Source organism: Salmo salar, chromosome 12 (assembly GCF_965601325.2).
Source record: "Salmo salar chromosome 12, fSalSal1, whole genome shotgun sequence".
NCBI classification, from domain to species: Eukaryota; Metazoa; Chordata; class Actinopteri; order Salmoniformes; family Salmonidae; genus Salmo; species Salmo salar.
This window is the reverse complement of record NC_138302.1, coordinates 27,592,488-27,617,964: the sequence shown is the minus strand read 5'-3', so window position 1 is coordinate 27,617,964 and position 25,477 is coordinate 27,592,488. Positions and strand designations below refer to the sequence as shown.

The 25,477-nt window shown below is 44.9% G+C and overlaps 2 protein-coding genes across 5 annotated transcripts in view; one reads left to right on the top strand and one right to left on the bottom strand.

Moving 5' to 3' along the window:
- LOC106564701 (ras and Rab interactor 2) overlaps nucleotides 1–4,866 on the top strand; it is a 48,389-nt gene extending 43,523 nt beyond the window's left edge. The window contains exons 13-14 of one of the 2 annotated variants that reach the window (XM_014130965.3): nucleotides 891–1,054; nucleotides 1,834–4,866. In XM_014130965.3, coding sequence (XP_013986440.3) covers nucleotides 891–1,054; nucleotides 1,834–2,181 — 512 coding nt within the window. In that variant the 3' untranslated portion in view covers nucleotides 2,182–4,866. Of the gene's footprint in view, nucleotides 1–890; nucleotides 1,088–1,833 lie in introns of both variants that reach the window. The other variant, XM_014130967.3, reaches the window with a different exon arrangement.
- A 1,286-nt stretch (nucleotides 4,867–6,152) lies between these two features.
- Nucleotides 6,153–23,496, bottom strand: LOC106564703 (NACHT, LRR and PYD domains-containing protein 12). 3 transcript variants are annotated; one of them, XM_014130970.3, is made up of 10 exons: nucleotides 23,048–23,496; nucleotides 22,265–22,374; nucleotides 18,547–20,211; nucleotides 15,815–16,162; nucleotides 11,003–11,170; nucleotides 10,723–10,893; nucleotides 10,271–10,414; nucleotides 9,986–10,159; nucleotides 9,558–9,731; nucleotides 6,153–9,347 (listed from the first exon to the last, which is right to left on the bottom strand). In XM_014130970.3, exons 2-10 carry the CDS (start codon nucleotides 22,303–22,305, stop codon nucleotides 9,335–9,337), a joined length of 2,898 nt encoding a protein of 965 aa, XP_013986445.1. In that variant the 5' UTR covers nucleotides 22,306–22,374; nucleotides 23,048–23,496; the 3' UTR covers nucleotides 6,153–9,334. The 3 variants fall into 3 exon arrangements, with proteins under 3 accessions (XP_013986445.1, XP_082814933.1, XP_013986446.1); XM_082958807.1 differs by having other exon boundaries at nucleotides 22,265–23,496; XM_014130971.3 differs by lacking the exon at nucleotides 15,815–16,162 and having other exon boundaries at nucleotides 22,265–23,496.
- Between the last annotated feature and the right edge of the window lie 1,981 nt (nucleotides 23,497–25,477).

The window sequence follows — 25,477 nt, the reverse complement described above, 5'->3', positions numbered from 1 at the left end:
AATCTTAGTACACTCTACCTAACATCATTGTTTTCTGCAATAAACGTGCAATTTATCTCAAAATCAAGTTCATAACCATGCATATGTGTTAGTTCAGGTCGTGCAGGGCAACTACAGGTCAAGTTCAAGCCCAGACTGGAAGGCAGGCTTGGTAGGAAACAAGTTTGTTCCACAGGAAGACGATGTGAATGGGAATGTTCATAAGGTGTGGGTGGGTTCCCTTGGAAAGGTATTGTCCCTCTAGTTAGTGGCTTCCTGATGATTATCTTACCAGGGCACTTCCTCTAGTCCAGTGTCCTGTTCTCAGTCCCAAACACACTGTAGGAGTGCAATGCGATATACTCACGTATACACCAGAATGTATTCTTCACCAACATACAAACCGTATATGTCATTTTCCACCTCGTATAGCCTCGTTGACACATTAACACGTCCACAGTCTGTCACGACTTCCGCCGAAGTCGGTCCCTCTCCTTATTCGGGCGGCGTTCGGCGGTCGACGTCACCGGCCTTCTAGCCATCGCAGATCCACTTTTCATTTTCCATTTGTTTTGTCTGTGTCTTACACCTGGTTTCAATCCCCCAATTACTTGTTCATTATTTAACCCTCTGTTCCCCCATGTTTGTTTGTGAGTAATTGTTTATTGTATTGCGGTCTGTATGTGTGGCCTTGTATTTATACGACGTGTATTGTGATATATTTGAGTAACATATTTGCTTTCATTACTCATATCTGCTGTCCTGCGCCTGACTCATCTCACCAGCTACACACAGACACTTTACACAGTCAAACTACAGCATGTCCATATTGACATGTTTATCTTCCTGGGTCTCCTCCTTCACTGCCTGCTCTCCCCTTCTCCCCTTCTCCCCAACCTTCCCTCTCCCAGGTGGCTACTACCTGACCAGTGCGTACGGGGCCATGGCTCTCATCAAGAACTTCCAGGAGGAACAGGCAGCCAGGGTCCTCAGCTCCGAGGCCAGAGACACCCTGCACCAGTGGCACCGCCGACGCACCGCCCAGCGCACGGCACCCTCCGTGGACGACTTCCAGGTATCGCCCTGAACCCCATCTGACCCCCAGGCAGTGAGTTTGAAAGAACGCCCCCCCCCCACCCTGAGACGGGGACTGAGTCTGCATGGCTCCAATGTGAAGTTTCCCTTAAGTACAGATCTAGGATCAGCTTTCTTTCCCCCAATCCTAACCTTAACCATTAGTGGGGGGAAATGCAAAACTGACCCAAGATTAGCGTCAAGGGGCAACTTCACTCAACACCAATCTGCATGAGAAACGCCAGTGGTGACATGCCGAGACTATCCCTCTACATCTGGATCTGTATTAAAAAATGATCTAGAACTATGAAGACACTTTGGAAGAAAAATATGTGTTTGATTTCCGGGTTAGGGATGGTCAAGAAGGGAGTGATATTGAGAAGGAAGCTGATAGGTAGATGAGATAGGACTAATCTAATGCATGTGATTGTGCACTAATGACACATTGTCTTGGTTTTCTCTGTTCGCTCTGAAATGGCTGTGTTTTCCTGTAAACGCCAGAAAACTAATAGAGGCTATAGAGTCGTATCAGAGCTACTTCATCTTTCTCCCTGTGTGTCTTAAAAAAAAACATTCCTGTGTATTTGTGTCTCAGTTCTGATCCTGCATGTGCACCTGCATATAACTGATATCCGTGTTATGTCCTCTGTCTCTCTTTGTGTCATTTTCTCCGATGTGCTTTTGCATGTGTATATTTTATATCTGTTTTGCATGTTTGCATAAATGTATTTTTGAATCAATGATACCTGTATCACATTCCTTGTATCCCTTCTCCTTCAGAACTACCTGCGAGTCGCCTTACAAGAAGTCAACAGCGGCTGCACAGCCAAAACCCTCCTAGTCCACCCGTACTCCACCACCGAAGAAGTATGCTCGCTCTGCGCCAACAAGTTCAAAGTTCATGACCCCGAGAACCACGCCCTCTTTCTCATCACTGAGGCAACCAGTCAGCAGCTTGCCCCGGACACACACCCCCAGCGAATCAAAGCAGAGATACACAGCCACTCAAACTCGCAACCCTTCCATTTTGTCTACCGCAGAGTGCCCAACCTTAACCTGTGTATACCAGCTACCCCAGCTAACCAGCACAATGGCAACTGCCTACTGCCTAGCCAATTGGATGACTGAAACTTAATTGAAATGAAATAAAACGTTATTGATCCCTAGAGGGGACATTGGATTTTTCACTAGTGTACAAACACATACAGGGACAATTCAGACTCATACATCAGAACACATAGACATGAGAGCACTGATGGATGGTGTAACAACACAATACCTGACTGCTGACACTGAGGCAGTCCTAATATGGACACCACACGGTTATGTGGGTATGATACTGAATGGTGATACTGAGGATGTCCTACTATGGACACCGCACAGGTGTATCCATAGAATGGTAGTGAATGGCGGAAATTGAAAAAATGCACTGTATGTTTCAACTATAGGGTCAGAGAATGTTGCTGTGTGTTGTGAAGGGATCCTAGACTACTCAATGGAAAAAGTAGTTCCTATTCTTCTAAAAGTAGACAGAAAGAGGAAGCAGGTGTGGAGAGAAGTGTCTGGTGTCTGCATGTATTTCACTCTCTTTTTAGGGATACGGCACGTGAGCATCAGGAGTTGGTTGGTCAAGTCCAGTGTCGGGTCAGCTTGGACTTTGTGTTTCCTAAAGGAGGAGCACAAAATGGCCGCCACAGAGCCCTCCATACTCTGATACGCGTGCTCTGAGAACTGACTGAAGTTTCTAGTAGTATGACTGGGGCCTGAAGTATACTTTTTAAGAAACACCCTTGTCCAGACTCTTTTGTGAGGTCATCGGACCAGGAAGTTCTCTTACATCACATCCTCACTGTCTGTTTTCGCTACAAGGACAAATGTACATGCATGCTCCTCTTGAAGAAGTCAGTGTATCTGACTGTGTCTTCTTCTAACACTGGGACCTGGTTAGAGAACGCAGAGCTTCTGCTCCTTTCCGGTGCTTGACTTGGGCAGGAGCTCATCGGAGCTGAGTACCGGCACCTCAAATGTTCTGCTGCTTGAGCTCCTGTTCCTCTTATAGAATATTAGCTCAAAAGTATTGTGGAGCCCCTGCACCTGAATTTTAACAGTACTGGCACCCAGAATCAAATCCAGAGCTGCTGCTTTCTATCCATGTCAACACATAGAATGGGATGACCTGACTGTGATCTCACAGTTGTCTTTTACATTACTTCTGGGGCTTGATTCAATCTGTATCGCCGAAATTCAGCGCTATAGCGGAAGGTTGACGTTTATTGTCATGAGTCTTGCCCTGGGGGCAGCAGTGAGCGATTTCCGCTAGATGGGCCAGCTGCAAAGCCAAAATTGTCTATTTCATAAAAATTAATGAAGACTAAATGTAGCTTTTTGTTCTTCATTTAAGGTTATGGTTAGGCATTTGGGTTAGCAGTGTGTTTAAAGTTACAGTTAAGGTTAGGGTTAGGTTTTTATGACTTTGTGGCTGTGCCAGCTAGTGACCACTATGTAGAGCTGACTCCATGGCAAGATTCATGACAATAAATGCCAACCTGCATTTAGCATGCTTGAAATTTAAAGGCAATTTCTGATTGAGCCGACAAATGCAGTTTACCATGAATGCAGTCTCCATAAACGTGGGAACATTGCCATTAAATGTGAGCAAGAGCAAGAGCAATGTGCAGGTTGGGAGTCGGAGGAGGAATTCGATGAAAGATTCCGGAGAGAGGTGGTAGCGATGTGCAATGTGCAGGTTTCTCTTTTCTTTGAGGTTATCGTATTCCCTCGCACCTGCAACCAGATAACTCAGATGTGCGAGTGCTTTTTTGAAATAAGAAATGCAATTATATCAAATTATACAAGTGAATATATTTTTCTGTAGCATTTTGTATTATTATTTTGCTGCAGTTGCTGGTCAACTGGAGACAACGTAAAAGTGTAGATTGTGTTTTTATAGGAAAATTCTATTTTATTTGGATTGAAAACATAACCAGTGTGTTCCTGAGATCATTTCCCCCACATGCCGTTCGATTTTATGCCAGTAAATTAAACCAATAAATATTTTGGAGACAGAATCTGAATTGACTCAACTAAACGTTTGTCTATACCAGCTGCCTCAGCAAATGGGAATGACTGTATTCGAAGTTGTACTAGAAAGTTGATATTGTATTGGTTGACGAGAATATACTATTTTTGTTTCTGTCTGTTATCTATAGGGGTCACTGGCTGATTCCTTATCAGCTATTGAGAAGAGATTACAATCTAAACTAATTTCCCCTTGAGGATTAAGAAAGTACAATGTCATCTCAGTCAGTATTAGTGTGTCTTACTGAGAGAGTTTGGTGATCTCTAAAAAGAGAACGGTCAACAGTTTTATTGAGATAAGTATTGTACAGTCAGTTGATATAATGGTAATCATTCGGTTACAACATAACCATTTCTAACCGTTTTAATACTGCACATACAGAAATTCTCCTCACACACTTTGTGATTGCTAACACCTGTATGATTTTTTCCATCACTGTTTTGCTGTATTCAAATCTGACAAGTAGAAACGGATATCTAGTATGTTCGAATAATATTATGACACTTAATGCAATGCTTAAAACACTACTGCTAAACCAACCAAACTGTATTTTTGATCATGTATATGTTCTGGGGGATTTTTTAAATTTATTTTTCGAATTGTAATGCAAAGAAAGTTGATGAAATGGGGGGGTGGGGGTTAACATATGCGAGATGGTATTTGGGTGTCCTCTCCCAAAAGCCCTGTAGCCTTTCTTTGACTATTGCACCCATTAAAACTCAATTGCCCCATTATCGTGTTCATTTGTTGACCTTAGTGACCATTTGTTGCCATGCTGGACTAAAGTAGGAATGAATATACAGTGAGGGAAAAAAGTATTTGATTTTGTACGTTTGCCCACTGACAAGGAAATGATCAGTCTATAATTTTAAGGGTAGGTTTATTTGAAAAGTGAGAGACAGAATAACAACAAAAAAATCCAGAAAAACACATGTCAAAAACGTTATAAATTGATTTGCATTTTAATGAGGGAAATAAGTATTTGACCTCTCTGCAAAACATGACTTAGTACTTGGTGGCAAAACCCTTGTTGGCAATCACAGAGGTCAGACGTTTCTTGTAGTTGGCCACCAGGTTTGCACACATCTCAGGAGGGATTTTGTCCCACTCCTCTTTGCAGATCTTCTCCAATTCATTAAGGTTTCGAGGCTGACGTTTGGCAACTCAAACCTTCAGTTCCCTCCACATATTTTCTATGGGATTAAGGTCTGGAGACTGGCTAGGCCACTCCAGGACCTTAATGTGCTTCTTGAGCCACTCCTTTGTTGCCTTGGCCGTGTGTTTTGGGTCATTGTCATGCTGGAATACCCATTCACGACCCATTTTCAATGCCCTGGCTGAGGGAAGGAGGTTCTCACCCAAGATTTGACGGTACATGGCCCCGTCCATCGTCCCTTTGATGTGGTGAAGTTGTCCTGTCCCCTTAGCAGAAAAACACCCCCAAAAGATAATGTTTCCACCTCCATGTTTGACGGTGGGTATGGAGTTCTTGGGGTCATAGGCAGCATTCCTCCTCCTCCAAACACGGCGAGTTGAGTTGATGCCAAAGAGCTCAATTTTGGTCTCATCTGACCACAACACGTTCACCCAGTTGTCCTCTGAATCATTCAGATGTTCATTGGCAAACTTCAGACGGGCATGTATATGTGCTTTCTTGAGCAGGGGAACCTTGCGGGCGCTGCAGGATTTCAGTCCTTCAAGGCGTAGTGTGTTACCCATTGTTTTCTTGGTGACTATGGTCCCAGCTGCCTGAAGATCATTGACAAGATCCTCCTGTGTAGTTCTGGGCTGATTCCTCACCGTTCTCATGATCATTGCAACTCCACGAGGTGAGATCTTGCATGGAGCCCCAGGCCGAGGGAGATTGACAGTTCTTTTGTGTTTCTTCCATTTGCGAATGTTACGAATCCCTTTGGCCCTGCAGTCTAGGGGGGATGGAAACGAGACCCGTAACATAACTCATGCAAATTATAATAGTGAAAAGGAACAGTGTGAACAAAAACCACAGACAACTTAAATCTACCGTCAAACACTAATAGTTTATTGTTTAAACACACGGTAATGGGGTGTGGGAAAAGGGGCTGAGCTGGACCCAAGGAAAGAAACAAATCCAAAAACACCCCTAAGCTAGTCTACCTGCTTCAACAACCGCCAGCTAACTAACCAAAAATACAGTGGGTGGTCCGCGGTGGGCGACATGGGCCTACATTTTCCCACCATCAAACATACAGTCAACACTTTAACAAACCAATACTCACAGGTACCGGACAAATGTGACATGTAGTTGCAAAACACAAGAGAGCTCTCCAAAGAGAGAGGGAGAGATTAAATAACAGTGAGATTGAGTTTACAAAGAGAGGGAGAGAGAGATTGAATGACAGAGAGATTGAAACACAGAGAGATTGAGCTCCAGAGAAAACAACGGACTGGGGTTTTAAACCAAGGGAAAGGGATGTGATAGGGTAATGGAAAAGGAGCAGGTGTCTTCTGATTAGCGATTGATTGATGATTGATTGGGGAATGATGATTGCCACCTGTGAGGGGAGGAGAGAAAAGAAATACACACACAGGATACACACTCAGGATACCTGTATCCATAACAGCGAGTAATCGCACCAACTGTTGTCACCTTCTCACCAAGCTGCTTGGCGATGGTCTTGTAGCCCATTCCAGCCTTGTATAGGTCTACAATCCTGTCCCTGACATCCTTGAAGAGCTCTTTGGTCTTGGCCATGGTGGAGAGTTTGGAATCTGATTGATTGATTGCTTCTGTGGACAGGTGTCTTTTATACAGGTAACAAACTGAGATTAGGAGCACTCCCTTTAAGAGTGTGCTCCTAATCTCAGCTCGTTAACTGTATAAAATACACCTGGGAGCAAGAAATCTTTCTGATTGAGAGGGGGTCAAATACTTATTTCCCTCATTTAAAATGCTAATCAATTGATAACATTTTTGACATGCGTTTTTCTGGATTTTTTTGTTGTTATTCTGTCTCTCACTGTTCAAATAAACCTACCATTAAAATTATAGACTGATAATTTCTTTGTCAGTGGGCAAACGTACAAAATCAGCAGGGGATCAAATACATGTTTCCCTCACTGTACAATGACTGCCTACGCAGTCAAACCCGGACAACGCTGGGCCAATCACGGCCGGTAGTGATACAGCCTGGAATCGAACCAGGGTGTCTGTAGTGATGCCTCAAACACTGAGATGCAGTGACACTTTGCACTGTAGACCGCTGCGCCACTCAGGAGCCCATAGATTTAACCATAGAGATCCTCATTTTATTAAGTTAAACCCTTCTATATGGAGTTTTGTCCAAATGTATATATGCTGTCTGGAGTAGAATTCTGTTCATTAGCATGTTCATACCACACCAATCTAAGGGTTCTATTCAACCTGTATCGTTGAAGACTGCGCGACAAGTCTGGGGGGGATTGGTAAAGGTGAAAACGTCTTCAAATGGATTATTCATTTATTCAGTCCCACTATAGGCCCCCAATGATGACACATCCTTGATTAAACAAGAAAACACAATAAGGTCATTATGTAAAACATAGCATCACCCTTCTCTTCAGTAAAGGCTACATCGTATACTGTAACGTCTTGACATTGATGTGCAAAAAAATACTGCATGGACTTCGAGGTTACTGAGCATGATTGAGGTTAAAGGTACTGAGTAACTGTCACGTTCTTCAAAACGAACGGACCAAGGCGCAGCGTGAATTTAGTTCCACATCTTTTTAATACAAAGTGAAACTAGAAACAAAACAACAAAACTTACAAAGAACGTGAAGTCGTAGTGCCCACACACACTAACTCAAACAAACAATATCCCACAAACACAGGTGGGAAAAAACGGCTACCTAAATATGATCCCCAATTAGAGGCAACGATTACCAGCTGCCTCTAATTGGGAACCATGCAAAACACCAACATAGAAATATAAACTAGAACACCCCCCTAGTCATGCCCTGACCTACTACACCATAGAGAACCAAGGGCTCTCTATGGTCAGGGCGTGACAGTACCTCACCCCCCCAAAGGTGCGGACTCCGGACGCAAAACCTGAAACCAAATGGGGAGGGTAGGGGGGGTGATTAGTGTCGGTGGCGGCTCCGGTGCAGGTCGTAGGCCCCGGCCAGAACCCGGGGCCTACGAACCCGGCCATGGCACTGGGCTGAACGTCGTGCCTGGACTGGGCATCGGCGCAAAGGAGGGCTCCAGCCATGGAGCTGGGTTGGCCGCCGTGCCCGGACTGGGCACCGGCGCAGAAGAAGGCTCCCACCCTGGAGCTGGACGCCGTGCCCGTACTGGGCACCGGCGCTGAGGAAGGCTCCTGCCTTGGAGTTGGACTGGACGCCGTCCCCGGAGGCTCCGGCCCGTTGACCGTCGCCGAAAGCACTGGACTGTGAATGCACACCGGAGGCCTAGTGCGTGGAGCAGGTACAGGTGGCACCGGACTGGTGACACGCACTTCAGGGCGAGTGCGGGGAGCTGGCACAGGATGTACTGGACTGGGGAGGCGCACTGGAGGCCTGATGCGTGAAACCGGTGCAGATGACACCGGACTGGTGTCACGCTCTTCAGCACGCCAGTGCTGCAGCACTCTCATCGCTACCACCTCTCTCCGGAATCTTTCATCGAATTCCTCCTCCGACTCCCAAACAGGCTCTGGCACTCTCCGCTGCTCGACCACCAGCTCCATGTGCCCCCCCCCCCCCCCCAAAAAAATCTTGGGGGTTCTGTGGCCATGGTCCCCGGCGTCGTCGCTGTCCTTCCATGCTCCTTGGCGACTCCTCCCATGTCCAAAACACCTTCTCCTCCATGGCACGCTGCTTGGTCCTTGCGTGGTGGGATATTCTGTCATGTTCTTCAAAATGAGCGGACCAAGGCACAGCGTGAATTGACTTCCACATGACAGTAACATCCTTTAGTTTAGTACACAGACACTGTGGTTACATCCTAAAGGGCATCCTACTCTATAAAATTCGATATAATTCACTTTTTCAAGTTTAGGCACTTCTTTAATAAGTCTGTACAACGGTCAATTCATTTGTTTGAATGCAAATCCCAGTCTGCGTCCGAGATGGCATCCTGTTCCCTTTACAGTGAACCACTTGACCAGAGCGAGTACAGAACTTGAAGATCAAGCCGAGACGCCAAGATCAACCCCGTCAAGTGAGTCAAGACCTCTCTCAATCGTTGATTCTAGAACAAAGAATAGTGTTACCACCATAGACACATAATCCTACAAAATAATGTTCTCATTACATCCCTATTCTAACAGAATTGTCCACTGAGGGGCCACACAATCCAATTATGAAAAGTTGACACACACATACAGGGATCTACAGCCACAAAAGTCATTATAAATAAATGACTATCATCATTGTAAGCTTTGATGGCATCAGTACTTACTCTAGAGTCTGTAGATTGTAGCGTTGGTTGTCCCTGATGTCGGAGAGAATTCTCAGTCCTTCTTCTCCCGTGTCATTTCCCATCAGGCCTAGTTCTGTGATGCTGGAGTGGCTGGACTTCAGGGCTAAGGCTAGGGAGGAGCAGCCCTTTACTGTGATCCCACAGCATCTCAGACTGGAGGGGGGGGGGTGAATGTGGGGAGAGAGATGGGGATAGAGAGAAAGAGTGGAGAAGGTCACCAGAGAGGGAGAAACTATCTTCAATTTGTTTTGGTCAACAAGACTACATAAATTGTACGAGTGATTTATAAGTTATTATACCAAGTCATTTTGTGAATATGCTTATAATAATTCATTGTTTGAAGAGCATGCAGTGTGATATCATAGACCAAGCCGTGAGCTTTATAACTCTCTAATGATGTTACTTACAACAGTCTCTCTAGTGTACAACACCTGGACGTCAGTCCCATGTAGAGAGTCTTCACACCGCGGTCTCCCAGGTCGTTTCCAGAGAGATCCAGTTCTTTCAGGTTGGTGAGGTTGGAGCTGAGAGCTTTGACCAGCACCCCACAGCATTTCTCTGTCAGTTTACAGTCACTCAGCCTAGGTGGGGAGAGGTAATTACATTGAGAAAGTTGCCCCCCCCCCCCCACACACACACACACACACACACACACACACACACACGCTAGGTCTAACCATTGCAGAACTCACCTGAGGGTCTCAAGTGAAGACAAGCAGAACAAGACTTCGGCCCAGTCATCCGAGTCGCCCAGATGGTTCCTGCTGATGTCCAGCTCTTTGAGGATAGAGTTGAAATGAAACCCTCTGACTAGGGTGATGCCACAGCTCGCCACACTGGAGAGACAGGGGTAAAGAAAAAGAAACTCTTCAATATTCAGCTCCAGTCCTAGATTCAAAATACTGGCTTTCAGAGACTTTAAGTGTTCGCTTTAGACTGCCTGGAGAGCTAGATGGGAGGACAGGGTTTGCACTTTTGCGACTATTCTATTGGTTCCATTGTGCCAGGCAAGCTCAATCAACCCAAGTCTGACAAGTATTTGAACTAATTTCAAATAGTATTTGAACCAAAGTCTGTCAGCTTACATGGAGTAGGGGCTAGGGGAGAGTGGCCCGTACACTTTTGGTGGGGTAAGCTAGCTTACATAAGTTTCTCCAGTTGACAGGCGGGCAGTCCGAAGGCGTTGCAGAGCATCTTGACCCCCTTGTCCTTCAGGTTGTTGTTGCTCAGGTTGAGCTCCCTCAGACTGGGGATGTTCACCAGACATCCAAACATGTTCTCACAGCATTTCTCAGTGAGCTGACAACAGTACAACCTGGTGGTGGAGGGAAAATGTACGGTACATTTACTACAGTGAACATTCCACTTTAGAATCAGTGAGGTGGAATGTGTGAGTGTACTACAATACTCCAGACAGTACTCACTCCAGTTTGTATATCTGGGTTGACTTCAGTATGTCCATGAGCAGCTCCACCCCCGCGTCTCCCAGGTCGTTCATGCTGACGTCCAGCTCTCGCAGGTGTCTGGGGTTGTCTATCAGCAACACCGCCAGAGCGCGACTCAGCTCCAGGCCCAGCTTGCAGTTTGAGAGCCTAACGAAGATTATAATACTTTAGAAGATGCGGCCTATGTGGTCCAGCGGTTAGTGTCGCAAACCCCAGCACAGATGTACAGCCTAGGCTACCAGAGTCAGCATGAGTTCAAATCCGACCCATGCCATTCTGACTCGCAAACTCTCCTGTCTCCTCTTCACTCTCCTATCTCAATAAAAATACATTATACCCTTAAAGAATATATTTATGTCAAATAGTTTAGAAGATAAACTGTATTTCCTTATGAGGAGAACTTCATTTGCATCAAACCACAGGATAAACCCATAGGGGAACATGAATGGTAGAATGGTGCCGGAGAGGATGGCTGACGTTTTAGTGCCCCTAACCAACTGTGTTATTTTGTTTGTTTTTTAGCTGTAGACCACACTATCTACCTAGAGAGTTGTCATCTGTATTTTTCGTAGCTGTCTACCTACCACCACAGACCGATCCTAGCACTAAGACCGCACTCAATGAGCTGTATAGCGCCATAAGCAAACAGGAAAACGCTCATCCAGAGGCGGCTCTTCTAGTGGCCGGGGGTTTTAATGCAGGTAAAGTTAAATTCATTTTACCAAATTTCTATCAGCATGTTAAATGTGCAACCAGAGGGGGGGAAATCAACTCTAGACCCGCTTTACTCCACACACAGAGACGCATACAAAGCTCTCCCTCACCCTCCATTTGGCAAATCTGACCATAATTCAATCCTCTTGGTTCCTGCTTACAAGCTAAAATTAAAGCAGGAAGCACCAGTGACTTGGTCAATAAAAAAAGTGGTCAGATAAAGCAGATGCTAAGCTACAGGACTGTTTTGCTAGCACAGACTGGAATATGTTCCGGGATTCTTCCTATGGCATTGAGGAGTACACCACATCAGTCACTGGCATTATCAATAAGTGCATCCATGACATCATACCCACAGTGACCGTACGTACATACCCCAACCAGAAGCCATGGATTACAGGCAACATCTGCACTGAGCTTAAGGGTAGAGCTGCCGCTTTCAAGGAGTGGGACTCTAACTCGGAAGCTTATTAGAAATCCTGCTATTCCCTCCAACGAACCATCAAACAGGCAAAGCGTCAATACAGGACTAAGATCGAATCGTACTACACCAGCTCAGATGCTCGTCGGATGTGGCAGGGCTTTCAAACTATTACATTTTACATTACATATACGTCATTTAGCAGACGCTCTTATCCAGAGCGACTTACACTATTACAGACTGTTACGTTCCCCAGTTTCTGTGTTGTGGGTTTGTATTAGAGGTCGACCGATTCATCGGAATGGCCGATTAAATAGGGCGGATTTCAAGTTTTCATAACAATCGGTAATCGGCATTTTTGGACACCGATTATTTGCCAGCAGCTCTTCGCTGTGCTTCAAGCATTGCACTGTTTATATTACATTTACATTTAAGTCATTTAGCAGACGCTCTTATCCAGAGCGACTTACAAAATGGTGCATTCACCTTATGATATCCAGTGGAACAACCACTTTACAATAGTGCATCTAAATATTTTAAGGGGGGGGGGGGGGGGTTAGAAGGATTACTTTATCCTATCCTAGGTATTCCTTAAAGAGGTGGGGTTTCAGGTGTCTCCGGAAGGTGGTGATTGACTCCGCAAGTTTATGACTTCAAGCCTACCAACTCCCAAGATTAGGCTGGCAATACTATAGTGCCTATAAGAACATCCAATAGTCAAAGGTATATGAAATACAAATGGTATAGGGAGAAATAGTCCTATAATTCCTATAATAACTACAACCTAAAACTTCTTACCTGGGAATATTGAAGACTCATGTTAAAAGGAACCACCAGCTTTCATATGTTCTCATGTTCTGAGCAAGGAACTTAAACGTTAGCTTTTTTACATGGCACATATTGCACTTTTACTTTCTTCTCCAACACTTTGTTTTTGCATGATTTAAACCAAATTGAACATGTTTCATTATTTATTTGAAACTAAATTGATTTTATTGATGTATTATATTAAGTTAAAATAAAAGTGTTCATTCAGTATTGTTGTAATTGTCATGATATATATAAAAAAAATAAAAAAAATAAAAAAATCGGCTTTGAAAAGTCATAATCGGCCGACCTCTAGTTTGTATGTGTGTATTTCAGGAAATGGCTTCCTGGATTCCAAGCAGCTGATTGGTCGGCCCAATTGCAGATTGGAGCTCTGACCCTGCCCTCCCGTCAGGGGATACAGCTGTCTGCAATTAACGACTCCTTCTGCAGCTTGAAAAGCCAGTGTTCCTTTGTTAGGAGACAGAGCTTCATTGTATGTGCTGCGTTGGTCTGGTAAAATTGTTGTCAAGTATTTTGTAACTGGTCCTGCAGAGGTATGTGTATGCCAAAAGGACTCAGTGTTTTTGATTATTGAAATTGTTCACTTTACATTAGTAATTATTCTGTTTTTGTTCCCAGGGGGGAAGGGACCTTAGGAGTGTTTAGACAAGAGGCCTGCGGCCATTTATATACCTGTAGTATGTACTCTGTCTATGCACACTAGGTAAGACCTGGGTGGACCAACCCCTGTATTTTGGTTAGCGCGCCAGGTGGCGTTAAGAATAAGTAAGTAGTGGGTAGGTAGGAGAGGGGACTCTAACTTTCTTTGCTTTGGTTCCATTCAGCCTCTTTTCCACAAACTACCGTGTGAAGGAAGAATAAATTCCCTGTAAATGGTAATATTCTCTGCCTCTCATCCTTACCTGCACCTACAATCACATGCCTCTTTCACTCCACATGGAGTTGAGTGTAGCAGGGTGTTGCCTTCTGTCCTCCAAGAGGCGTGCGTAACACAGACTACAAAGGGAAGCACAGCCAAGAGCTTCCCAGTGACACGAGCCTACCGGACGAGCTAAATTACTTCTATGCTCCCTTCGAGGCAAGTAACACTGAAACATGCATGAGAGCATCAGCTGTTCCGGATGACTGTGATCACGCTCTCCGCAGCCGACGTGAGTAAGACCTTTAAACAGGTCAACATTCACAAGGCCGCAGGGCCAGACAGATTACCAGGACGTGTACTCCGAGCATTCACTGACCAACTGGCAAGTGTCTTCACTGACATTTTCAACTTCTCCCTGTCTGAGTCTGTAATACCAACATGTTTCAAGCAGACCAGCATAGTCCCTGTGCCCAAGAACACTAAGGTAACCTGCCCAAATGTCTACCGACCTGTAGCGCTTTGAAAGGCTGGTGATGGCTCACATCAATACCATTATCCCAAGAAACCCTAGACCTACTCCAATTTGCATACCTTCCAACAGATCCAGAGATGATGCAATCTCTATTGCACTCCACACTTCCCTTTCCCACCTTGACAAAAGGAACACCTATGTGAGAATGCTATTCATTGACTACTGCTCAGCGTTCAACACCATAGTGCCCTCAAAGCTCATTACTATGCTAAGGACCCTGGGACTTAACACCTCCCTCTGCAACTGGATCCTGGACTTCTTGACGGGCCACCCCCAGGTGGTAATGGTAGGTAACAACACATCCAGCATGCTGATCCCCAACACGGGGGCCCCTCAAGGGTGGGTACTCAGTCCCCTCCTGTACTCCCTGTTCACTCATGACTGCACGACTCCAACACCATTCAGTCTGCCTGACCAACGACGAGACAGCCTATAGGGAGGAGGTCAGAGACCTGGCTGTGTGGTGCCAGGACAACTCTCCCTCAACATGATCAAGACAAAGGAGATGATTGTGGACTACAGAAAAAGGAGGACTGAGCGCGCCCGCATTCTCATTGACGGGGCTGCAGTGGAGCAGGTTGAGAGCTTCAAGTTCCTTGGTATCCACATCACCAACAAACTAACATGGTCCAAGCACACCAAGACAGTCGTGAAGAGGGCACGACAAAACCTATTTCCCCTCAGGAGACTGAAAAGATTTGGCATGGGTCCTCAGATCCACAAAAGGTTCTACAGCTGCACCATCGAGAGCATTCTGACTGGGTGCATCACTGCCTGGTATGGCAACTGCTCGGCCTCCGACCTCAAGGCACTACAAAGGGTAGTGCGTACGGCCCAGTACATCACTGGGGCCAAGCTTCCTGCCATCCAGGACCTCTATACCAGACGGTGTCAGAGCAAGTCAAAAAAAATTGTCAAAGACTCCAGCCACCCTAGTCAGACTGTTCTCTCTGCTAGTGGTACCGGAGCGCCAAGTCTAGGTACAGGAGGCTTCTAACAGCTTCTATCCCCAAGCCATAAGACTCCTGAACATCTAATCAAATGGCTACCCAGACGATTTGCATAGCCCCCCCCCCCCCCCCCCCCGTACACTGCTGCTACTCTGTTATTATCTATGCATAGTCACTTTAATAACTCTACCGACATGTACATATTACCTCGACTAACCGGTGCCGCCGCACATTGACTCTGCACCGGTACCCCTGTATATAGCCTCGCTATTTTACTATTGCTCTTAAATTATTTCTTACTTTAATTTTGTCCTTTTTTTTAAACTGCATTGTTGGTTAAGGGCTTGTAAGTAAGCATTTCACTAAGGTCTACACCTGTTGTATTCAGCACGTGACATAAAATGATTTGAATACAATGACGTTACAATGATCAGAACAAGTTTCCTAGCCATTGATTTTCTACCCATTGATCAAAACTCACTTCAGGATCTGCAGTTTGCAATTAACAACCTTCAGTCCGTCAACGAGGTGAAACACACCGGCTTCTCCGGGTTCATTGCCGCTCAGATCCAGCTCTCGCAGGTGCGAGGGGTTGGATTTGAGAGCTTTGGCCAGAGCAGCGAAGCCATCCTGTTTCACCCTACAGCCGGACAGTTTCAGTCTCTCTAGTTGGCAATGTGGCTTGGCCAGGCCGGCCGCCAGCAACTGTACTCCTGAGTCCTTCAGCGTGTTGAAACTCAGGTCCAGAGCTTTCAGACTGCACACCTCTGAGGTGAGCGCCGAGGCCAGACCTTCACAGAATATCTCAGTCAGATTGTGATATGACAGCCTGGTGGGAAGGAGGGTTAGGGAATCAAAAAGAACATAGCCATATTAGCAGACATTAAACCAACAAAACCGTGTAATGATCATAAGACAGGTCCAACAAACCTGACTTACATCACTGTGATGACAATTATCTTGTGCGTTACAGACATTTCATAGATATATATACAGTGAGCGCTAAAAGTATTGAGTTAGTGACACATTTTTGGTTTGTTTTGTAGTTCAACACTACGGATTTAGAATGATACAATGACTATGAATCTAAAGTGCAGACTGTCAGCTATACTTTTGAAGTACACTGCTCAAAAAAATAAAGGGAACACTTAAACAACACAATGTAACTCCAAGTCAATCACACTTCTGTGAAATCAAACTGTCCACTTAGGAAGCAACACTGATTGACAATAAATGTCACATGCTGTTGTGCAAATGGAATAGACAACAGGTGGAAATTATAGGCAATTAGCAAGACACCCCCAATAAAGGAGTGGTTCTGCAGGTGGTGACCACAGACCACTTCTCAGTTCCTATGCTTCCTGGCTGATGTTTTGGTCAATTTTGAATGCTGGCAGTGCTTTCACTCTAGTGGTAGCATGAGACGGAGTCTACAACCCACACAAGTGGCTCAGGTAGTGCAGCTCATCCAGGATGGCACATCAATGCGAGCTGTGGCAAGAAGGTTTGCTGTGTCTGTCAGCGTAGTGTCCAGAGCATGGAGGCGCTACCAGGAGACAGGCCAGTACATCAGGAGACGTGGAGGAGGCCGTAGGAGGGCAACAACCCAGCAGCAGGACCGCTACCTCCGCCTTTGTGCAAGGAGGAGCAGGAGGAGCACTGCCAGAGCCCTGCAAAATGACCTCCAGCAGGCCACAAATGTGCATGTGTCTGCTCAAACGGTCAGAAACAGACTCCATGAGGGTAGTATGAGGGCCCGACGTCCACAGGTGGGGGTTGTGCTTACAGCCCAACACCGTGCAGGACGTTTGGCATTTGCCAGAGAACACCAAGATTGGCAAATTCGCCACTGGCGCCCTGTGCTCTTCATAGATGAAAGCAGGTTCACACTGAGCACATGTGACAGACGTGACAGAGTCTGGAGACGCCGTGGAGAACGTTCTGCTGCCTGCAACATCCTCCAGCATGACCGGTTTGGCGGTGGGTCAGTCATGGTGTGGGGTGGCATTTCTTTGGGGGGCCGCACAGCCCTCCATGTGCTCGCCAGAGGTAGCCTGACTGCCATTAGGTACCGAGATGAGATCCTCAGACCCCTTGTGAGACCATATGCTGGTGCGGTTGGCCCTGGGTTCCTCCTAATGCAAGACAATGCTAGACCTCATGTGGCTGGAGTGTGTCAGCAGTTCCTGCAAGAGGAAGGCATTGATGCTATGGACTGGCCCGCCCGTTCCCCAGACCTGAATCCAATTGAGCACATCTGGGACATCATGTCTCGCTCCATCCACCAACGCCACGTTGCACCACAGACTGTCCAGGAGTTGGCGGATGCTTTAGTCCAGGTCTGGGAGGAGATCCCTCAGGAGACCATCCGCCACCTCATCAGGAGCATGCCTAGGTGTTGTAGGGAGGTCATACAGGCACGTGGAGGCCACACACACTACTGAGCCTCATTTTCACTTGTTTTAAGGACATTACATCAAAGTTGGATCAGCCTGTAGTGTGGTTTTCCACTTTAATTTTGAGTGTGACTCCAAATCCAGACCTCCATGGGTTGATAAATTGGATTTCCATAGATTTTTTTTTGTGATTTTGTTGTCAGCACATTCAACTATGTAAAGAAAAAAGTATTTAATAAGATTATTTCATTCATTCAGATCTAGGATGTGTTATTTTAGTGTTCCCTTTATTTTTTTGAGCAGTATATATTCATCCATATTGGGTGATCCGTTTAGAAATTACAGCACTTTTTGTACATAGTCTCCCCATTTTAGGGGACCAGAAGTATTGGGCCAAATTCACTTGTGTATTAAAGTAGCAAAAAGTTAAGTATTTGGTCCCATATTCATCGCACATAACTACATAAAGTTTGACTCTACAAATTGGTTGGATGCGTTTGCTGTTTGTTTAAAATTATTTTGTGTCCAATAGAAATGAATGGTAAATAATATATTGTGTCATTTTGGAGTCACTAATTGTAAATAAGAATAGAATATGTTTCTAAACACAATAGTTTTGGTCCTATAAAATGGGGGGAATAGCCTATGTACAAAAAGTGATTTCTAAACGGTTCACCTGATATGGATGAAAATGTTATTATACATCACATCCAAAGTGCTGGAGTACAGAGCCAAAACTACAACAAAATGTGTCACTTTCCCAATACTTTTGGAGCTCACTGTAATAGCTGGTATTGTTAAATGACCAAGTACTTACGTGGCTGTCTGGGAAGCTTTGATCACTGGCAGCATCCTCAGAAGTTCCTTGTCTCCTCTCTTCTTTACTTCCAACCCAAGCATGTCTATCGGCCCAGACTCTGATGCCACTAACAGAGCGGCCAGGTCAGACCAATGTGCACGTGGGTATTTGGCATCTGGGGGGATTCCCGTCTGGAGAAAGTGCACGCCATCAGTTTCTAAAGAGCTGTCACCCAGTTCTGTCAGGCAGTTCAGCAGGTTGAGTGTCCTCGGTGAAGCGGGATTCTCCATGACCTTCTTCTTGATATACTCTACTACTTCCGTCAGTGTCTCCGACGAATTGTAGCCAGCCTCTGCAATTGACTGGATGAAGTTCTGCGAGAAGCCTAGGAGGAACCGGAGGAAGAGGTCCAGCTTTCCGTTTTTGCTCTGCAAGGCCATGTCCACTGCATTTCTCAGGTTTTCCTCTTGGCTGTTGCAGGATTGAAGAAACCACATTGCAGCAAAGAACTCCTGAATGGTAGTATGCCCAAAGTAGTAGATCTTCTTTTGGTGCAGCCCAATATCCTCCCTAAAGATGGGTATGTTCACCTTTGCGAACGCAGCTGCCACTTGGACATCAATGTTGCACTCTCGTAGGTCTTCCTCGTAGAAAACCGTGTTGCCTTTCACCAACTGCTTAAAGGCTAGTTTCCCCAATTTAATAGCCATCTCCTGTGTATTCTGGTTCTGTGTTTGCAACAGGGCGAGTAGGTCAGTGTACACTGGAGTCAGAGCTCTGGGGTAACATTCTTTATCAAATAGAAATGTCTGTCTCCCGAGGAGTAACGCACAAATCGAACAGATAATAGGTATCTGGCACAAGACGTAGAGGCTTTTTGAGTACTTCAAGTAGGCAATAATTGCATTGGCCTGGTCCGTGTCATTGATTGCTCTCCTGAAGAACTCCTCTTTCTGGTAATCTGTGAAGCCTTCGATTTCAGTCACTTCATTGATGTACTGAAGAGGGATGCGACTGACTGCCGCAGGTCTGGAGGTAATCCATATGTGAGCGGCGGAGGGAAGAAGATTACCGTTAATTAGGTTTGTAAGCAGTGTCGGCACGGAGGAGGCCTCTGTGACATTGGTCACTATCGGGCTGTTCTTGAAGTCAAGAAGACGTCGGAATTCATCCAGCCCGTCAAAGATGAGCCAAATTCTGAAGTTCTCCAAGTTGGAAATTCCAGGTTCTTTCAGTTCTGGGAAAAACTTGTGAAGAAGTTCAATTAGACTCAGTCTCTCCTTCAGCAAATTCAGCTCCCGGAAAGGAAGAGGAAATAAGAGAGGACATTCCTGGTTTCCTTTTCCCTCTGCCCAGTTAAGAATAACCATCCGCACTTGGCTAGTTTTGCCAATACCAGAGACGCCCTTTGTCAGTGCTATTCTGACTCGTTCGTTGCCTATTTCAGAATCAAAGTATAAACCTATGGGTGAGCATGTCCCTTGGTGTCTCTTCCTGTAGGTTGGCTCAATTTGAATGTACTCATGTTGGTTCCCCTCTCCACTTTCACCAGGTGGATACTGGAGATCACAATGTATATAAAATGGATTCTCAGTTTCCCCCCCTGGCGGACTTTGATACTTTTTCTTCAAGATGGCTTTGAGCTTATTGCTGAGTTTTGCCACATTGGAGGCAGAGACTTCCCTGTTAAATTGGCAAAAAAAAAGGATGTCATTTCTATACAGAGCAGGCATACCTGTGAAGAGTTTCAATCATATTGTCTGTTAACCTGTTGGGTCTAGGGGGCAGCATTTGCACGTCTGGATAAAAAAAATGTACCCGATTTAATCTGGTTACTAATCCTACCCAGTAACTAGAATATGCATATACTTATTATATATGGATAGAAAACACTCTAAAGTTTCCAAAACTGTTTGAATGGTGTCTGTGAGTATAACAGAACTCATTTGGCAGGCAAAACCCTGAGACATTTTCTGACAGGAAGTGGATACCTGATGTGTTGTATTGACTTTAAACCTATCCCATTGAAAAACACAGGGGTTTAGGAATATTTTGGCACTTCCTATTGCTTCCACTAGATGTCACCAGCCTTTACAAAGTGTTTTGAGTCTTCTGGAGGGAGATCTGACCGAACAAGAGCCATGGAACGATGATGTCCCATTAGACACCTGGCGCGCGAGTTCATGTTGGGTACCCTCGTTCCAATACGTTATAAAAGAGTATGCATTCGTCCACCTTGAATATTATTCATGTTCTGGTTAAAAAAGGCCCTAATGATTTATGCTATACAACGTTTGACATGTTTGAACGAACGGAAATATATTTTTTCCCCTCGTTCATGACGAGAAGTCCGGCTGGCTTACATCATGTGCTAACGAGACGGAGATTTTTGGACATAAATGATGAGCTTTTTTGAACAAAACTACATTCGTTATGGACCTGTGATACCTGGAAGTGACATCTGATGAAGAGAATCAAAGGTAATGGATTATTTACATAGTATTTTCGATTTTAGATCTCCCCAACATGACGTCTAGTCTGTATCGCAACGCGTATTTTTCTGGGCGCAGTGCTCAGATTATTGCAAAGTGTGATTTCCCAGTAAGGTTATTTTTAAATCTGGCAAGTTGATTGCGTTCAAGAGATGTAAATCTATAATTCTTTAAATGACAATATAATATTTTACCAATGTTTTCTAATTTTAATTATTTAATTTGTTACGCTGACTTGACTGCCGGTTATTGGAGGGAAACGATTTCCTCAACATCAATGCCATAGTAAAACGCTGTTTTTGGATATAAATATGAACTTGATAGAACTAAAAATGCATGCATTGTCTAACATAATGTCCTAGGAGTGTCATCTGATGGAGATTGTAAAAGGTTAGTGCATCATTTTAGCTGGTTTTATGGTTTTGGTGACCCTGTCTTTGACTTGACAAAACATTACACACAACTCTTGTAAATGTACTGTCCTAACATACTCTAAATTTATGCTTTCGCCGTAAAACCTTTTTGAAATCGTAAAACGTGGTTAGATTAAGGAGATGTTTATCTTTCAAATGGTGTAAAATAGTTGTATTTTTGAAAAATTTGAATTTTGACATTTATTTGGATTCAAATTTGCCGCTCTTGAAATGCACCTGCTGTTGATGGAGTGCACCACGGGTGGCACGCTAGCGTCCCACCTAGCCCCAAGAGGTTAACTATATATATAGTCTATTCTTTTGAGAGCCCCCCATTTGACCCTCTTGATCCGAATTGTCTCCCTTGCAAATGAACGACAAGACCGTAGGAGCCTTTGAGACCATTCCTATATGGTATGGTCCAGCTTGTTATCTCAATAAGTCAGTGCTAGGAACCTCTTGGTGCTAAAATAACATCTCCTTAACATTAATTTTGGTTGGTCCAATGTGATTTACAATTGTATATGCATTCCACAGGAGGTAGGGAGACAGAGACGCCCCTCTTCATCACTTTAAATACTGTTGTGAAGGGTTGTGGAAGAGTAAACTCCTTCCGGGTCGGTAATGAATATCCTATATTGAATTCAAGTCTGATGTTTCGTTCTCAACTATCTTCATATCATCAATTCTTAGAACTTTACAGATGGAATAAACTAATGCTTATATGAACATAAAATAGGCCTACAGTGTATTCTAAATTACACATTTTCCATAGACTCATTTTGATCTTGTCCTCTGTTCAAATTACTGTGGTGAATGTAATTGTCTTACCTTGGTTCAGTCTGATGTTTTTCTCTCCCAGGGCGAAACATTTTCCTCAAATCAGGAGAGGCAGATTTCCTATGACCAATGTTTGTTTCCCTCTAAGGCGGAGGCAGTATCTGTGAAAAGGGCAGTAAGGCAGGCTATCGCATCCCTCGTGTGATGAAGAAAATAAGATCCCACTACCAACCATAGACCTGTAACACAGATTCTGGATATTGTCTTCCTAACTGTATTAGCCATAGCGCTGTGTGTATGGGGCTACAGTAATGCACTGGCAAGACTGCCTCAATTCAAAGTCTGCTCACAGATTATAAATGATTTGCTAATAAATTAATTAAGTTAAATAGGCTACCTAAAGAAGACAAACTGACAAAACACAAACTGACAAAAACACGGAGGACCTATCCATTTAGGCCGTATTTTTTTTCTCCAATAAATTCGCTTAGGATCAGCCTAAAAACACTGCAAACAAAAAACGGGGAGCTCTATTGGTACACGAATGCAGTGTAACCCCTGGCCTTTAAAACTAACAAATGGATTATGCACGGGGGAGGGGGGGTCATCCCAAATTATTTATAAATGCAAAAATACATCTGACTACATGGTCTGAACACTGAACTCGCTTCCGCGTTTCTTTACATCCGTTCCTTGGTGCTGGGCTAGCCCACGACTAGCCAGAAAATAACTAGCTAAAATACGGCATGCAGTCATCCCATTGCAACTGTATCAACTCTAATTTAATAGCAAACACATAATGCAATTCCATTGTTACTTGTTGGATTTTCTCACTTGATTCTAGGCCATCACTGCGTCTCAGTAAATGTACGTGTTTTAAAATTGGTCGAGGAGGCAGCTTCAAACTCCGTTGCGATTTCCAGTCAAAACAAGGTACCCGCAAAAGTGCGAAAAATCAAGAACAGGGGCGCGTTCAGCAGGATAAAGTTTTGGAACGTCCAGATAGAAATATGCTATGTAGAACAAACATGCCTCTTCGATATGTTCAATAATGAATGACGTTAATTTCTATCTGCAATGTTCGCGAACGTTTTGCAAATGAACGTGATCCAGTTCACACCCAGTACACATTTGAGAGGTTAGATCGTTTTTGTCCACCATCAATTAGGTGAAATGTAATCTCAGACCAAATGTAGCCTAAACATAATATGGCCATAGAAGTGTTGTAAAATAAAATGGTGAGATCCTTTTGAGAAGAGATTCCTGCTGGAGAAGAGAACAAGGTGACCTGGAAGCGGAAGTGTGCGTAATTCATAGGCTATAATGGCAAGACCGCGAATTGAGGTGATAGAAGCGCTGACAATGCTACGAGATTTGGATGGAATAGAGTCAGATGGAGGGGAGGATCTTGATGCTGAGATCGACTATGATGATGAATGGGGGAATTATTCAATGCTGGCTGCGATTCTGATTATGAGCCTGATCTGCCTCAGTTTCGGCGCAAGAGAGCCCGAACGATGCCCACCGTGCAAGTGTCAACAACTCAGATGGAGGGAGAGGAGAAGGGGAAGGACGGCACGGTTTGGATAAAACAGTCAGTGGACAATAACCGGATCGGTTATGAGCACAGAATGGCACCCCATTGGAATCGGGCCCTACACCTTACGCCGAAGGCAGAATCGACAGAGCATTCGACAGCTTCCATTGTTTATGTGACATGCAGATGTTGCAGCACATCAAGGACTGTACTGTAGCTGAGGCGCGCCAGGCGAGAGGAGACAACACGTGGGACAAGTCTGTGGATGAGCTGGAAGCGTTCATTGCGCTCCTGTATGTCCGAGGACTGTACGTAGGAATGAACACGCCTTTGGAGAGCTTCTGGAACGAAAAATATGGGGTGATTTAAAAAAAAGAATCCCCCGAGACACTATGCCCACGGAACCGCTTCAGAGAGATCATGTGATACCTGCGTTTTGACGCAAGAGAGACCAGACGCATGCGCCTGGAAACTGACAAATTCGCCCTGGTATCAGAAGTTTGGGACGCGTTTGTACAGAACTGTGTTACCTCTTACAATCCAGGAGTGAACATTACCGTTGAGGAGCAATGGTCCCCCGCAAAAGCCAAGTGCACCTTTACGCAGTACATCCCCTACAAGCAAGACAAGTGGGTCATGAAGTTTCGGTTGGCAGCTGACGTCGACAGCAAGTACGTGCTGAATGTCTTTCCATATCTGGGGAAAGGTGACTCTCAGCGTCCTGAGAATGTGATGATGAGGCTTGTAGAACCTTACCTTGGCGAGGGTAGGAATGTAAACACAGACGAGATCTTCACATCACTGCCATTTGGCAAATAAGTTGATTGACAAGAACACAAGCTTAGTCGGGGTTATGAAAGTGAGCCGGGGGCTGCCTCTCTCTGTGAGCAACTAGGCACAGGCAGAGCTGTTCTCCACAACGGTGTTGAAGCACGACAAAGATGTACGCCAAGAGAAAACGTCTGTATCCTGAGTACTAAGCATCCGACAGTTGGCGGTGACACAAATAGAAAACCAGAGACCCTGACGCACTATAACAACACAAAGCTATGTTATAACGTTAGGCTATTACGCACCTTGGCATACAGCTGCCATGCACGGTGCTCTTCTATTGTAGCAAAATAATTCTACGGTATTGTACTGTATTCTATTCCAGGTTGGTATGGATAAGATGGCCAGACAGTTCACGGTGAAAGCAGCTACCCAACGATGGCCCGTTACCGTATTCTACAACCTGCTTGACCTGGCTGCTATCAACGCGCACGTTTTGTTCACCCTGTGCACCCGTAAGACAATCCCGAGGAGAGATTTCATCATGTAGTTGGCATTGGAGCTTCGTGAGAACCACATGAGCGCCAGGGGCAGGGCAGCAGCAGCGCACGATGTCCCAAATGACGAACCACCGCTCTCCGAGAAGAGACAGTGCCAGGTGCACGGATGCATGCGGAACATAAACTGCGACTTCTGCGGGACCTGTAAGCGATTTGTCTGCGGAAAGTGCTCATTCCAGAATAAAGATTTTGTCGACGATTTGTGTTGACTGTCATGACATGTTACTGTAAGAGTCTTCTGCGTAAAGGAGTAAGTGCTGCTATGCATAAAGGCGCACATGCCCGAGAGCGGCCACAACGAGTTCATTAATGACTGACACCAGTACAGGCTGTTTATACGACTGACGCTTGTTATATGCTTGTTATATTATTTTATAATACCGTTATTGGTTTACA